Below are 16,409 nucleotides of genomic sequence, written 5' to 3' on the forward strand. Positions count from 1 at the left end.
CCATTAAAAAACACTGATGTTTTTAAAAGCAATGATTCTTTAAAATCATGCCAGCCATATCCAAAAGAGTCGGAAAGAGTTTTAGTCTGTATTCTTTTCATGTTCTGAATAAACTTGTTTGATTTAGAGATACAGATTAGCATTTTCCAAAAAAATCTGGCAACCACACGTTCTGCGCCTGGTAATGGAGGTGATGGGTAGCGAAAAAAAAATTAAAGTGACAAGCAACTAGTTACTTTTATAGCACAACAGGTATGATACTCTGATGGTGAGGCTTAACATGAAATGCAAATAAATTTAATAAATAGAACTACAAAAAAGAAAACACATCTAAAATAAAGAAACAAATCCCCCTTTGGCAGTCATAGCTGATTTGACAGTTGGTCCATTAGTCTTACACGTAGAAGTGTCCCTTTAAATAAGTGACGTTAGATTAGAGGGCCGCGCACATTATCACTTGTGTCCCAAATAGGCACCTAGAGTGATGCATGCTCCAACGACGGCAATACTTAGGATGGTCTTGATGGACAGCCATGAAGGATCAAATGGTGGCCGGACACTGCTGCCATAGAGTTCAACAAAAGCCTCCTGCAAAAACAGCAAAACAAAAAAATTAAGTTAAATATACCCCAAAAAAGGTGTGAATACAATTTTAAAAAATACACATCTATCTGCACAATTTAGTATCTTTTATATATTTCTACAGAGCTAAACACATATTGACTGTGCAGTATCATCACATATAAAAAAGTAATATAAATATATATTGATCAAAATTATTTTGAGCTAAAACTCATGTAACAACCAGCTGGATTCTAGGTAATCAGAACCACTTTTACATGTCCAAAAGCCACATATGTATATGTGAATAGTTTTTAGCAGTCAAAATATGTAATTTCTGTTCAGTTTAGCTAGTCCTGGGATCCAGGCATCTTTGCCAGACACCACAGCTAGGTCTTAGACTAAGGCTGCTCATGCATTTTACAATTTTCTTAAAATTTACCTTCAACTATGTAGTACAAAGGCCTGCCTTATAGGATACAATTGAAAGTGTTGTTTTGTTTTGAACTCATATTATATGGATTTTGGTAAATCTAATAGAAAATTGTACAAGATGATTGAACATGTATTGCCAGCCTTAGACCCTCCTTCAGACTGCACAATAGTCAATTAAAGAGCTGCATTACAATGATATGAACAGGTGCATCTAAACAAAAAAAATTGAATATCATCAAAAAGCTAATTTATTTCAGTAATTCAGTTCAAAAAGTAAAACTCATATATTATATATGAGTTTTCATTACACACAAAGTGATATATTTTAAGCTTTTCTTCCTTTTAATTTTGATGATTATAGCTTACAGCTAGTGAAAACCCAAATTTCAGTATCTCAGAAAATGTTAATATTACATAAGACGAATAAAAAATAAAAGGATTTTTAATACAGAAATGTTGGCTTACTGAAAAGTATGTCCATGTACAGTAGAGTATGCACTCAATACTTGGTCGGGGCTCCTTTTGCATGATATTCTAATTTTTTGAGATGCACCTGTATATCAGGGTTCAGTAAAACCAAAGAGCCAGGTAAACAATGCTTCTTAAAATTTACAGCTGGTGCCTAGCTTTTGAGGTTTACTCTAGGTGGAGCTGACCACAAAAAAGAGACAAGAGTTTAATAGGTCTCCACAGGTATAATTATACCTCCCAACCGTCCTGAATTCCGCGGGCCTGTCGAACAATTGCAAGAAAGTCCCGAGGTCCAGCGGATCTGGACTGGAGTCCCAGAGCCCAGTGTTGGAACAAGTTCCTGCACTGGGCTCCACTCAGTGTTGGTATCCTCAATGGTGGAGTGTGTGCTCTCACACACACTGCTCTGAGGAGTCCTATGAGCAGAGCATCAATCTTTAATACTGTCATTAGTTGCAACGCAGGTGATCCCTCGCCTCAAGGTCCCTCATGCGGAAGTTCAAAAGTTGGGAGGTATGGGTATAATGGTTATTTTCATTTTAAAGCACAACTCACCACTTCCTAAAAAACAAATCCCCCCCCCACCTTTGCCCCCCTCCTTTTCCAGATCCCAAGTCATTCTGCACTTTCCTCCCTAGTCCATTTGCTTACTTAGCTCCGTGGCACTGATTGAGTCCACCGGGGTATTTAAGAAGCTGGGCATAAGTGCATATTAGCCTAGGAGTCCTGGAGGAGGTTGGCAGGATTTTAATTAAAAGTACAGTCATCCTTTTAACATCTCTTATAAGTCGCAAGAAACAGTACTTCTGTCATTTTTTGTTATTATGACAAAGTGTTATCCGATAAAAATAATATCATGTACCAAGTTAACTGAAAAATCACTGGACAATATCTATTTGCTATGTAGCGTAAATTATATAGATTGCAATTATATACTATTTTTTTTTCTACTATGCAAAGAACTGTGTACATTTTCTGATAGAGGTGTTCTGCTGAACAGGCTACTATGGTAAAGACCGCCATATAAAATGACAACAAACAACTTTCTCATGTCAGCCTTATAAGATCAAAAATAAGCCTGAACCAAGTGAATATAATATTCAAAGGTCAGATGTTCTCTTGCATTACGTTTACTTATATGAGGTGTCAGCAGTAAAGCATAAAACAAATGCCATCCTATTTTAAGCGCCTTTCATCGCGTTCCAGCTTTAGCAAATCAAAATCACAAAGTTGCCAGCAGAGGGTGTGAAAGAACTGTCTTTAGTTAAAAGGTAAATCCCTAACATGGCTACAGATACTTACTTATACAAAGGAGAATCTACTACACTGACTGCTTTACTCAACGCTCCAAAAGCTGCTTATGATGAAAATGAAAACTTGCAATACCATTGGCCTCCTCTTTCCTGTCTAATTAATTGCATGTCTGCAGTATTTCCAGATACTGTTGTACCGGGTTATCATTCCAACCACATCTGGACGCCTTTTTATAATTAGACATTTCCCAATACTACTAAAATTATTTAAAGCGTGGCACAGAAAATATGAAAGAGCCAAGTTTACTATTTTCTGCATTTTCCATTAAGCCAGGAAGATGACAATGACCGGTTTGCTGTAATGAAATCAGTTTGTTTACAGATACTACGACCACTCCAGTTACTGCCACATCCAATCTTACTTGCTTACCTTTGCATTCCCTGGATTCAATTTATTTTCTAAACTTTAATTACATTTTTAATGGAGACTCCAGATATAATTCCTCTTACGTTTTGGATAGTTTTGTGCTTTAATTGACGTGTTCTTTTTGGGGAGATTTCTCATCAATGCCTGTATGGTCACAGTACAGAAAGTTTGCAAGGGAGAGAGTAAAACCGCTAAGGTTTTTATTACTGTCCGTCCCCACTGTAGTAATGTCAACATACTTCCAGTGAGGTCACCAGACTGGACAGGAAGGTAAGGGAATTCCCCTTAATAGAGTCTCTAAAATAAATAGAAACCAGGCAAACATTTAAATGTTATAACGTATTTTGGCAGAGTTTCTATGTTTTTTTTTTTTTAAATCTTTTTATTGTTTTGTTTAAAAACACGACCAACAAACATTAAATTTACAACATAAAAAAAAACATTAGCATGACCCTCGCAGGGGAAAAATAACATGTTTTACAATATGAATGTAGCACTGCCCCCTTAAGAGCTGCTGGTTTTTAACACTTTTGGATTCCCCTGGGTTACCCGTAGCAACTGCAAGCAGAGATCTTAGCCCTTTATGGTCTTGTCTCAGTTAATGATCAGTCTAGGAGTTTATGTTTTTGTTGTTTTTATTTTATGTTGGGATGGGAGAAGGGATGAGTGGGATACTCCAATGCTTGAACTATTCACAATTCTGAGGACTTCTAACTTGAGGATGCGGCAAGGTCGCTACTTCATCCCAGGGCCATCTTACCGAAATAGGCATGCTGGGCAGTTGCCCAGGGGCCCCACCTGCCCAGCGAACAAGCCCCAGCCAAGCATTAGTTTAGTCCCGATTCCCGTGTACATCCCGCCGCCAAACTTAGCAGGTGGCAAGCGCCTGATGGCCCTGCACTGCTGTCAGGCTACTTGGGCCATGAAGGGGAGCCTACAACTGCAGGAATGCCTGTCCGCCTCGACGGGAACAAGCACACACAGGACAGTTGAGTCTGATTCCCGTCCTTGTGTGTGTTCACCGGAACCAGCCGTCGAACTTGGAAGCTGTCATTAGCCTGGCATTGCTGTACCAATAAATATCGCCTTATCGATAATTTGCATGTTTATTCTCATGGGTGATTGTGTAGGCAGGGCCCCAGTGCACTGCATTGCCTGGGGCCCTTTAATGCTCTTAAGATGCAACTGCTTCATTCTGCCACTGGATGAATCTAAGGTAAAGGTTCCTTATTGTATTTCTCTTCAGGGCACTCACCTAATACCCCCTTTCCTCCAGCTGACACCCGTCCACTGACTACACTACTCCAGAGCGGTCCCCTTTTTGGGCAGACCCTTAGGCAAGATCTTCTGTACTCATGATACTGCTTTCCAGATTCTTGCAGTCTCTTGACTCCTCCAGTCAGCTCTCCTGGTCCCACTTATTGGGATGTTTTTTTACCAAAAATATGTAGCAAAATACATATTGGTCTAAATTGATGAAATAATTAGATTTTTTACATTTTTTTTATTAGGAATCTTTCAGAGCAGAAAGTAAAAAATATTTATATTTTTTTCAGAATGGTCACTCTTTTTTTGTTTATAGCGCATAAAATAAAAATTGCAGAGGTGATCAAATACCACTAAAAAAAAGCTCTATTTGTGGGGAAAAAAAGGACATACATTTTATTTGGGTACAGCATCGCATGACCACGCGATTGTCAGTTAAATTAACGCAGTGCCATATCGCAAAAAATGGCCTGGTCATTAAGGGGGTACAGCCTTCTGGTCCTTAAGTGGTTAAAGGGGTTGTAAAGCCAGGAGGTTTTTTATCTTAATGCATTCTATGCATTAGGATAAAAAGCCTTCTGTGTGCAGCAGCCCCCCTAATACTTACCTGAGCTCCCTCTCTTCCCAGCGATGTCCATGAGTGTCTCAGCTGTCCGAGATTCTCCCTCCTGATTGGCTGAGACACAGCAATGCTGCCATTGGCTCCCACTGCTGTCAAAGTCAGCTAGCCAATCAGGGCAGAGAGAGGGTGGGGCCAGGTCAGGTCAGGGCTCTCTATCTAAATGGACACAGGGAGCTGTGTGACTCGGCTCGGGTGCCCGCACAGCAAGCTATTCCTCTTCTTTCCCTCTGCAGCAGGGGTTAACACATCTAAAGGGCAATCACAGCCTCTCATCAAGAGAACCTGACTATGTCCACTCCTCCATTCACAGAAGCTGTACCACAGCTTCTATGAATGAATCCTTTTCATAAATGGAGGGGGCAGAGCTGTCAATCCATCCGCCTACCCTCTATTCATAGGTCCTGTTTTATTCATAGCAGTATTACGGCTTCCATGAATGGAGCAACTGGGTGGAAAAGGTGGCCATGGTCGGGTACTCTTGATGAGAGCCTGTGACAGCCCCTTAGTTCTATTAACTTCTGTCACACCAGAAGTTTATGGCGGTGGAGTGAGAGGTGGGGCATGGATCCCAGAACAGGGATCAGCACAAGGGACACATCCTACTGACTTAGGTGAAACTAAAGTAGAAAGCCCTTAAAAAAAAAAAAAAGAAAACGAACACAGCCACCACGTTTAAGGATTAGTATGCCACAAGATATTACATTTTTAATACCGCTTTAACACAAACAAAAAATAAATCCATCAGAAAACAACACCATGACCTATGGACATATTGGGCTTAGTAGACCTTTTCCAAATGTTTCATGACATTTCCTTGGACTTGTAGATGTCTGTGCTGAGTGCAGGACAGTAGTACATACCATGTGTTCTTATATACCTTGTGCCCTTCCTCCTGCAGAAGCTTTTGTGAATAAAAATGCACAGCTTAGATAGAAAATTCAGGCCAGGAAGGACTATGCCCTCTCCCCCCGCTCCGTGATCCTTTTTTCCAAGTTATTACAGAAGTCTGGTGCCCATCACTGTATATAGGATATATACACACTGAATATGGTCCTTGCTTGTTATTTGCTATAATTTGAAGAGAATGTATTTAAAATATCTTAGATCACAGCATGTGGCAAGCTATGTTTGCCTACAGCAGAATACTTGGAAACTAGTATGGAAAAATAATCATACAACTATGATCATTCTATAGCTGATACTAACCTCAGATCCCCAGCACTTAATGAGCAGCACAAACTATATTATTAATATTAACAACCATACCATAAGGCAAAAAAAATATTCTGTACATTGCTTGGGGTAAATAGATCAAACATTTTTTTAATGTTTAAATTTAAAATTATATATAATGAGATGACCATGTAACAGAAGATCTTAGATGTTATGTCTGCAGGAAAACTTTACAAAATGTATAGAATTCTTAATTAGGGCAACTTGTGTAAAAAACAAGAACTTTATATGACTCCAATTAGCTACTTTAAAGCTCAACTCCAGGTAAACAGCTAAAAACACGGTTGAAACATATATCTGGGAACGGTCTTCCATCAAGTGTTGATTTACATGGACCTATCGTAAGCACAGTTAGCCTGGTGACCTGCTTTTACTGCAACCAAGTGACACAGCTAGGTCACCTCCCTACTCCCAGCCTGTCACTGGACAGTGAAGGAACAGAAAAAGCCTGATTAGTTCACCTCTCTTCTCCTGTCAGCACATGATGATGCAAGATACCCTTCTAAAATTAGCACAGGTCTTCTAGTTCTTGCATATGGTGAGCCACCAAAAACAGAAACCAATGAGCTGTAACAGTCAATGTGCCTTTGAGTGGTACAGTTTACTAACATCATTTCGAAAGGAGCAGGAACTTGTAATTTCGCAGTGCCCGGGGGAGAATAGGTTAAGAAGAATCTTTAGAGAAGGGTGGCTTGACACATTAGCCACGTTAATTCGGCAGAGACGATGTATTAATGAGTTGGGTGCGAGGAAGGAAAAAGAAAAGAGAAAAAAATAAAATATAACAGTAAAAAAAGTTCCAAAACAAGAACTGGTGCAGTTTCACTGCAGTATGTGGGGAATACATCTAGTTGGGAAGCAGAAAATAGAACTTTTACCTCTGCAGGGGTGTTTGGCCTAAGTGCTATTGATTGAGCTTAGGCAATGTAGTCCAGCCATCATTTTTTCTTTTAATTGCACTTGTCCAGGCTCCGATTCCTCTCCCTGGGGGGCTTGGGTGTGGAGTGAGGGGCTTGGACGCTTGGAAGATCTGCTGGGATGATGTTCCAGCTTTTTAATAGACATATCCCTTTGTTTAGCGTGTTGACGATAGTAGTTGAACTGTCTTTAGTGATTTTAAGTGTAGCAGGGTATTTCCATTGATACCCTATGTCATGGTTCCTCAAGGCTTTGGTAATGGAAAGTAAATGTTTGCGCCTTTGCAAGGTGTAAGCAGAGAAGTCTGGTAGGACTTGAATGGTCGCGGCTCTTTCAGGAATGTGGTCTTTTTTACAAAACGCTGCCAAGATGTTTTTTTTTTGCTTGAAAATAATGCATCTTCAGAAGGACATCTCTGGGTACTTCTTGTGGGAGAAAAGAAGGTTTAGGGATTCTGTCAATACAATCAATTGTGATGTTTTCTGGAGTCAGTGACGGTGCGACTTCTTGAAAAAAGTCTTGTATGTAGTGAGGTAGTTTGGAAGGTTCTACCGACTCAGGAATACCTCTAAGTTTTAAATTGTTGCTGTCAACGAGTCTGTTGTAGTGAGCCCTTATAGATCCCCAGCTCAGGATTCCCCAGGGCGCGGAGTCTAAGCCCCAGCCTGCTTCTTCACCAGGGCCCCTGATGGTGGGGATGGACTTGCAGCAGACTGGAACCAGGTCGCGGCCCCCGGGTAGGCCCGGGTAGGCCCAGCTGAGGATGTGGAGACCGCTGGTGTGTGCAGAGTAAACAGGAAACTATAAGGAGATCCAAGAGAGATCCAAGAGACAAGCCGAGGTCAGGACAGGCAGCAGACGAACATAGACGGAGAAACGAAGCCAGGTCGGTACACAGGAGATCAGATATAATTGCCAAGGGATACATGGGAGCTCAGAGAACAGCGATGTTGCTCAAGCAAAGAGCAGTGCACTGAGCATGTGTATATATAGGGAAGCATACAGGGAGGTGACCCAGGAAGTAATTGACAGGAACAGGATATAACCCACAGTGGAGCAGGCGACGCCCAACAGAGAAGCCCAAACACCACATGTAAGGGGGGCAAGACAGAAGCACTGCAGCAAGGAGGTAAGAATATACAGACAAAACTATAGGCTAACTTGTGACAGTTGCGTCTAGAGCGATCTTTCAGATCTGCCACTTTTGATTTCAGCCAAGATATGTCATCTGAAAGAGACGTGTGCACATCAACCATATTGTTGTAGGAATCCATACAGGCTCCCATAGAATCTTCCAGATTATTTACTCTTTCTCCTAAGTCTTGGCTGTCAGCCTTGCATTTTTGGAAGCAGGCGAGTATATTTGCATAGGGACAATTGATTTCGTAATTTGACTAACCAAGCCTTCATTTTCACCTCATATTGCTACAGAAAATTATTTTCGTGGCCGGGAATCTTCTTTTTTTTTTTCCAGGTCCCAGCTCATGAGCGTTCTCAATTATATTTATGGCAGGATTTTGCCATAATTTATTAGAAATTAATTTGTTTTTCCAACATGCCCGATTACCCAAATTTGATGGCCACACAAAAATGGACCATTGTTACAGCCCACTAATTTTCCGAAATTCTAAAGAAAATTAGTTACTATTTTTGCAAGTAAATTATTTTGGAATTCGACCCATATATGGCCTGCGTAAGAGCTACATTTCAAGATGAACTCATTACAAATTGTCACCGAAACTTCGTGTCCCTATACATGTTAAACACGTATATCTTTTTCCTGTAACTAATATAGTTTATAAGTAAATTATCTTTATAATCTGTGTGATATCAATTCAGTTATGCCTAGGCACTGGGATAAAGTTGGGGAAGCACTGACGTTATTTCCTGTCAGTGTGTGCATCTGCCAAAACAAACAATTCCCATGTTGCTTTTTGAAGTGTAGTAGCAAGGAGCGTGAATGAACAAGACAATGGGTGAGATTGAGGGCAAGTTATGAAAAGCTCCTTACTGTGCCGATCATAGATAGGCAGGTCTGTCATAATGCTGGCCAAGACAGAACAGGGGTCTCCTGGCCTGTCCATCAAATGACGTTAAGTGAGTCTAAAGTGGGTTGCAAACTAGTAGAAAATCTGCCGAAAATTCCCATCCGAGGTAAAATCGTATGATTTTCATCTAGTGTGTAAACAACTTTCAGCAGCCGATGTCGACATTTTCAACGAAAAAAAAAAACGAAGGGACAAACACCAAAATTTTTATCATCTGTCCCCATACGACCAATTTTTGTTTAATGTGTATGCAGTACGTCCGCAAAAAATCGGATATGAAAGACCACGCATGATCTGAAGTTGCTGACAACCCGGAAGTCTAGGAACAAATGTTCCCAAAAAAAAAAAAAAATCGGACGAGACATTTTGTAAACATTATGCACTGTCAACTAAAAACGGTTATGACCGCTGAGCTTGAGAAAGAAAAATCTAAGGATATTTTCGTCAAGTGCCTACGAGCCTTTAGACTCCCAGGTCCTCCCACAATATAAATTGTGTTGTTACTTGCATACAAAGGCACTATACTGGGGATGTTACAAGACCACTGACTGGGGAAAGAGAGGGCAGAGGCCACCAGTCTTATAAAACGAATATCAATGAAAATGAACCTTTGTTATCCTGCATTCAAGAGTTTATTAATTAGTGGCTGGATGACTAAATTCAAATACATGAATATATTGGTTGAACATAATTATTATCTATATAAATATGTTAAACCATTCCTACACGGAGTTCAGCTTTAAGTATACTAGATACATTTAATATATTTTCTATCTAACAGACAACTGCATTATGGCATTTGTAGTATCTAGCTGGAGATGAACTTTAAAGTGGTATTCAAGGCTTTTCCTAAATAAATAGCTTTTTACAAGTTGATATTTGTGCTAAGGCCTTTTTAATCTTTAGTCAGAAAACAGTTAATTCTTTTCTAAAAAAGAGTTGCCTGGCTATCTCTGACTTCAACAATCACTGATTTAGTGGCCCAGGACAAACATGATCTGTGCACTTTTTCGAAGGCAGTGCCTCAAAGTGTGCTGAAGAAGTTGGGTCACCATTAAGGCCAGGAAACAAGCATTGTCAGAAGTGGTCACCCTCATCCATATTCTCTTAGTACAGATTCCCTTTAAATGTGTGCAGAATCATCATATATTTTAGGGAAAGGTCATGAAAAGGTGGTTTGTAAAATGGAAATGGTCTTGAGTTTGTAAGCTGAAAATAGAGCAGGAGAGGCTTGTCAATGGCAGGAAAGTATCACAAATTGGTGAAATTCTATGAGAAACAGACGTCGCCTTTATAGGTTGTATATATTGCATCCCTCTTATGCTTAGAGATGTTTTAATCTTTATACTGAGCTGAGCATATGGATTCAATTCTGCACACCAACACAAGGGAAAGGGTGCAATGAAAAAAGAATATCGAAATGAAAGAAAAGTCTTAGCCGAAAAGCACAACACATATTACACAAAGACTTTATCACACTGCTCTTTATCTTCCATTCCTCAGACTAAACATTGTATATTGACTCCGATATGTGAGGGGATTTCAGTGCATATTACCACAAAGATTTTCCCTCAGCTTAGACATCAGGCTAACCACAGTATGTACATCCACGCAGGATGATGTGAGAGAATAAAACAGCGCCTATTCTACTGGGTATAGAAAATGTGTTACTCTACCTAGTAAATAAAAATCACTTAAAAACATAGACTTTACAAAGCAATAGGTATAATATCAGTAACAGAATCCTTTCACAAATCAATAGCTTTCCCTAATAGCACAGAAAAATGACCTTTCCTGTCTATGTTAAAGCAAAGTGAACATTTGTACTGACAGAACTAACAGAAAGCTCAATAAAGGTGAACACAAACAGCAGAACACACAAATGAACCACATATAAAGAATCTGTTTAACCAGCCAGAATTGTATTTATGTCCATTTAGTGCTGGCTATCTTCAGCCTGCTGACTAGACAGTAAGAGCCAGTCCACACTAGCGCGACTTGTCAGGCGACTTGTCAGCCTGACAAGTCGCGCTCCCTCGCGGCGCATTGACCGCTACAGGACCCGTTCTAATAGGAGCGACACAAGTCGCTCCGACTTAGAAAAAGGGTCCTGTACTACTTCGGGGCGACCTTGGAGCGACTTGCATAGACTTCCATTATGTGAAGTCCCTGCAAGTCGCTCCAAAGTCATGGTGCATGGTAATGCACAAGTCGCCCCCGAAGTAGTACAGAGTCGTGTCGCCTCAGTGTGAACCGACTCTAAAAGAAAAGACAGGAACTGATGAGGTTATCCCTCTATACACTCTGCTCACTTTTCCTAGTTTGCTTTTCTTTCAAGCACATTTTCCTACAGCACACCTGTTTGGCTCTCAATCCTGCCCCTTCCTCTCTGGGTCTAAGCGCTACTATATAGGGTTGCAAGAGGCTGATACCAAGTCAAATTCAAGTACTTACATTAGTTGGTGTTGGTGTTGAGATATTCACTTCAAGATCATCACAGAGACAAGGGGGCACCCTTTACGTCTGGAGAAAAAGAAATTTAATCTCCAAATACAGAAAGGTTTCTTCACAGTGAGAGTTGTGAAAATGTAGAATAGACTCCCTCCAGAGGTGGTTCTGGCCAGCTCAGTAGATTGCTTTAACCGCTTGCCGACCACCGCACGACTATTTACTGTGGCGGTCAGCCCCTCTCAGGCAAAGCGACGTAGGCCTACGTCGCATAGCCTATGAGGCTCTGGGGAGCGAGCGCGCGCCGCTGGATGCGCGCTCCTGCTCGGTCAAGGACCCCCCCCGCGCGCGTGTGCCTGGCGGACCCAATGTCCGCTGGGCACTCGCGATCGTCCGTTACACCGGGAGAAAGGCAGGCGGCTAATGTAAACAAAGCCGCCTGTCATTCTCCCCTGTGTAAGAATAGTGATCATACGGTTCTGCTGTGTAGGACCGTTGATCTCTGTTCTTACACACACAGCCACAACCAATCACAGTTAGAAGCACGCCCCTAGGGACACAATTAACCCCTCCCTCTCAAAAAAGTTAACCCTTTCACTGCCAGTGTCATTTTTACAATAATAGTGCATATGTATAGCACTGATTACTGTAGTAATGTCACTGGTAACCCCAAAAGTGTCAAAAATGTCAGTCAAGGGTCCGATCCGTCCGCCGCAATGTCGCAGTCCCGCAAAAAAAAAAAAACGCAGATCGCCGCCATTACGCGTAAAAAAAAAAAAACAACAAAAATGACAGAAATTTTTCCCTTAGTTATTAAACGCAATAACTTTTGCGCAGACCAATCAAAATACGCTTTTTGCGATTTTTTTTTACCAAAAATACCAATATGTAGCATAAAACAAATTGGCCTAAAATGTTAAAAAATTTTGATTTTTACATTTTTTTGGGGAATTTCATATGAAAAAATGTGAAAAATATTGTTATTTTTGCAAAATTGAGGTTCTTTTTTTGTTTATAGCGCATGATCAAAAAATCGCACGGGTGATCAAATACCACCAAAAGAAAGCTCTGTTTGTGGGAAAAAAAGGACGTCAAATTCGTTTAAGTACAGCGTCGCACGACCGCGCAATTGTCCGTTAAAGTCACGCAGTGACGAATCGCAAAATAGGCCCTGGTCAGGAAGGGGGTCAAATCTTCCGGGGCTTAAGTGGTTAAGGCAGTGGTTCTCAACTCCAGTCCTCTGGACACACTAACAGGCCAGGTTTGCAAGACAACTAAATTACATCACAGGTGATCTCATTTGCTGCTCAGTGATTGCAGGATTCTACTCTGCATCTCCCCAAGGTAATACTTAAAATCTGGTCTGTTAGTGGGTCTCAAGGACGTTGAGAACCACTGCTTTACTCTCGGTTCACACTTATGCGATGCGGGAAGGCTGCGAATTCGCAGCCTGTTCCCGCATCGCACACGCACCCCCGGCAGTTCACACTGCCATATGCGATCCGCTGGGGGTGTCAATGTAATCTTAACGACACCCCCAGTTTGATCGCATATCGCAGTGCGATCGTGCAGTTCGCACAGGATGGGATCGCACAAGTGTGAACCGCTGTGCGATCCGATCCTGATGCGGCTGCAAAAATGCCTCCTGTGCGTGTTTGCACCAGGTGCGATGCGAATTTAGCCATACAAACTGTATGGCTAAACTCGCACCGCACAGCTGATCGCATGTAATGTCGGAGCAGTGCGCTCCGACATTACATGCGAACCCGGCACTCGCAGAAGTGTGAACCGGGTCTTAAGGCCTGGATTCTTACTTAGACACACATTATATAACTGGATACTAATATTTATGGGTAAAGTTGATCCAAGGAACATCTGACTGCTTCTAGGGAGATCAGGAAGGAATTTTTTTCACTGCTGGAGCAAATTGGATGATGCTTTTTTGCCTTCCTCTGGATCAACTGTGGGTAAAAGGATTGTATAGACAGGATTGTATATATTTTTTTCCCCTTCTATTGGTTGAACTGGATGCACGTGTCTTTTTTCAACCAGACTATGTACCTATGTGATTAGTTGCATTGAAAACAATTGATTTAGTTATTTATTAAAGCGCATCTAAAATCCAAAAACACAAATGTTATATATTGCAGCTTATCAGTCTTTAGATGCTTTAGCTGCATTAGTTCCTTTTTCAGGCTTTATTTTTTCCTGGTGCTCCTGCCAGTAACCATACTACAATGTAACATACTGTATCTATTACAGAGCGGCCTTGTCTGTTCTCCTGATTTGGACTCCTCTCTTTTACGTTGGTAGGTATTATTTAGTAATTCACAGACAACAGCTGAGAAAGCCTATTACCTTGTAGAGGTTGTATAAGAACAGTCCAGTGGCCAAGAAGTTACAAGGACATTGACATACCTCCCAACTAACTGTAACCTAAAGAATAATTGCAGGCATGGTATATTTTCACATGGTTACATTCATACAGCTTGGACCAATATATACCATAGCTGTCTGATGCCCCTGAAAGCTGGATATCACTATAGAGGTCACCACCCTGCTTCTCCACCTTGTCCAAACAAAGAACATTTTGCATTCAGACAGAAAATGCAAAGCATTCTCTGAATGGCACCTGTTCTGAGCAGCCAACCTCCTCTGCTCAGCATGGGGCCCGGAAGCAAGTGGCGATCACTAGAGTGCCGACTTCTACTTCAGTAATTTCCAGCTTTCAGGGGCATCGACCAGGTATGTTATATACAGATTTACATCGGTCCAAGCTGGCCCATGCCCGGAATTCATTTTTAAGTATGAGGGACACCCTGGGATTGGGAATATATGCAGTGTATTTCAAGCGCCGCAGTGAAAATGGGCTTGGTTTAAATTAACATGGTTATATAGAGTTTTAACCTACATATGGCATACTTCAAATATAAAATAACTATAGTGAGGGCACCAATCAATATACAGTAGCAGCTGGCACACAAGGTGTCTGTACAAAACTTTGTGACTCAAATGTAAAAAGTAAATGTGCTGCGCTTAACAAGGGTGAACAAGTGTATATCTAAAGCAATAAGCAAGTAAAAAGTCCAATTAATAGTAAAGTAAGGTATATCTAATGGTGAAAAAAGTCTATAATGTGTGAGAAGTCCATTCAATACATAATCTGTAGGTGTACTATACGCTCAGCAATTACATCAAAATATCAAGCAGAAAGGGGTATCCACCGAATATCACCAAAACCCATAATGAATTCCTGTGCAAGTGAACCTCCACCCAAAATATGCACTCACCAAAAATGAGACATAAAAAAACCTGCAATAGATAATCCTTAGTCCAGTGGTTCTCAACCAGGGTTCCGTGGAACCCTAGGGGGTTCCTCCAGAGGTTGCTGGGGGTTCCTTGAGCAATGAGCAAATTTCTGCCTCTCAGATAAGTATCCACTGACACCATTAATCTTTTTAGCTATCTGGAAGAAGGTCATTCTCCCCAGTGTCCACAAGTGTAAGACTCGTTCATCTCACTGACCATCACACTAATGTATCATGAGGTGTAACTATAGTCATTTTAGCAGGGGTTCCCCCGAGACCTGAAAAAAGTTTCAAGGGTTCCTCTGTGTTGAAAAGGTTGAGAAAGGCTGCCTTAGTCGGTCTCCCTTAGTTTACCACGTTGGCAGCATGGATTCCTTCTTCCAGGAAGTAACAAACTAAGTGCAAAAAAGCTCACCAACCAGGAGCCCAAGAAAGCTTATATAGCACTTAAAGAGGAGCAACCACTTTGCATATTATTTTATATATACTGTGATTATGTACTTGCCAAATATGCTACAGAAATCTTCCTCCACAAAGTCTGGCTGCAGCCATTTCAACTGAGGGCAGCTGAAGCTGCCGTCTGTTCACTTCCTGGATTCCAGACACACAGAGGCACACAGACACACACACATACATACGTATATAGACACACACACACACACATACAGTTTATACAGACACACACACACACATATATACAGACAGACACACTCACAGCACTGCTTGCCTGCACATTTCTCCTCTCTGGATGAATACACATGGATCTCTGCAGTCTCCTGTTATCTCCGCCCTCATCCAGCCCCCTCCAGCTCTTCTTGGCTCTCCTATGACTCATTCCTCCTCCACTCTATTGCCCCCCCTCCCTTGCTGGCAAACTCTCACTAGATTGAGAGAGAGAGCTGTGCATGATGTCATTAGCCTAGGCTAATTTCCAGACAAGAATGAGGAAGTGGGCTGTACAAGTTAAAAATTGCAAAATTAAAACAGCAAGGGCAGAAGATTTAATAGATGGAATAATGAAAAAAAATAATGAAGGTCCACTTTCAAAACAAGCCAAACAGACCTACAATGGCGGTCAACGCTCAAAATACGTTGACACAGTGACGTCAGCACATAAGCCCCTCCCGGCGCGTTTTGTGCACACGCATGTTATCAAGTGCTACGGGTTCATGCCAAAGGTGCTTTAACAGGCATTTTATTAGCCCAGCATAATATACGGGCACTTTCCCACGCCCAGGAAGCCACACGAGCCACCTAGAGCCTGCAATAAAAGTGAAGGCTGTATGCGGGTGTATGCAGCTGAGCTCTTGCAAACCCCAATGCTTCTTTGCATTCACGTTTACCTGTGCATGTGCATCCAGCATATTTTCGGAACGCAGAAGTAAAGAGCAGTAATACAAAAGTGACAGGACAATAAAT

The 16,409-nt window shown here is 41.3% G+C and overlaps 1 protein-coding gene across 1 annotated transcript in view; it reads right to left on the reverse strand.

Annotated features, from left to right (window-relative positions):
- Window positions 1-247: 247 nt before the first annotated feature.
- BCL2 (BCL2 apoptosis regulator) overlaps window positions 248-16,409 on the reverse strand; it is a 276,434-nt gene continuing 260,272 nt past the window's right edge. Inside the window, exon 3 of the mRNA XM_082258295.1 lies at window positions 248-588. Coding sequence (XP_082114421.1) covers window positions 454-588 — 135 coding nt within the window. The 3' untranslated portion in view covers window positions 248-453. The remainder of the gene's footprint in view (window positions 589-16,409) is intronic.

The sequence above is a fragment of the Pelophylax lessonae genome (assembly GCF_965119305.1).
Source record: "Pelophylax lessonae genome assembly, chromosome: 5".
Classification (NCBI taxonomy): domain Eukaryota; kingdom Metazoa; phylum Chordata; class Amphibia; order Anura; family Ranidae; genus Pelophylax; species Pelophylax lessonae.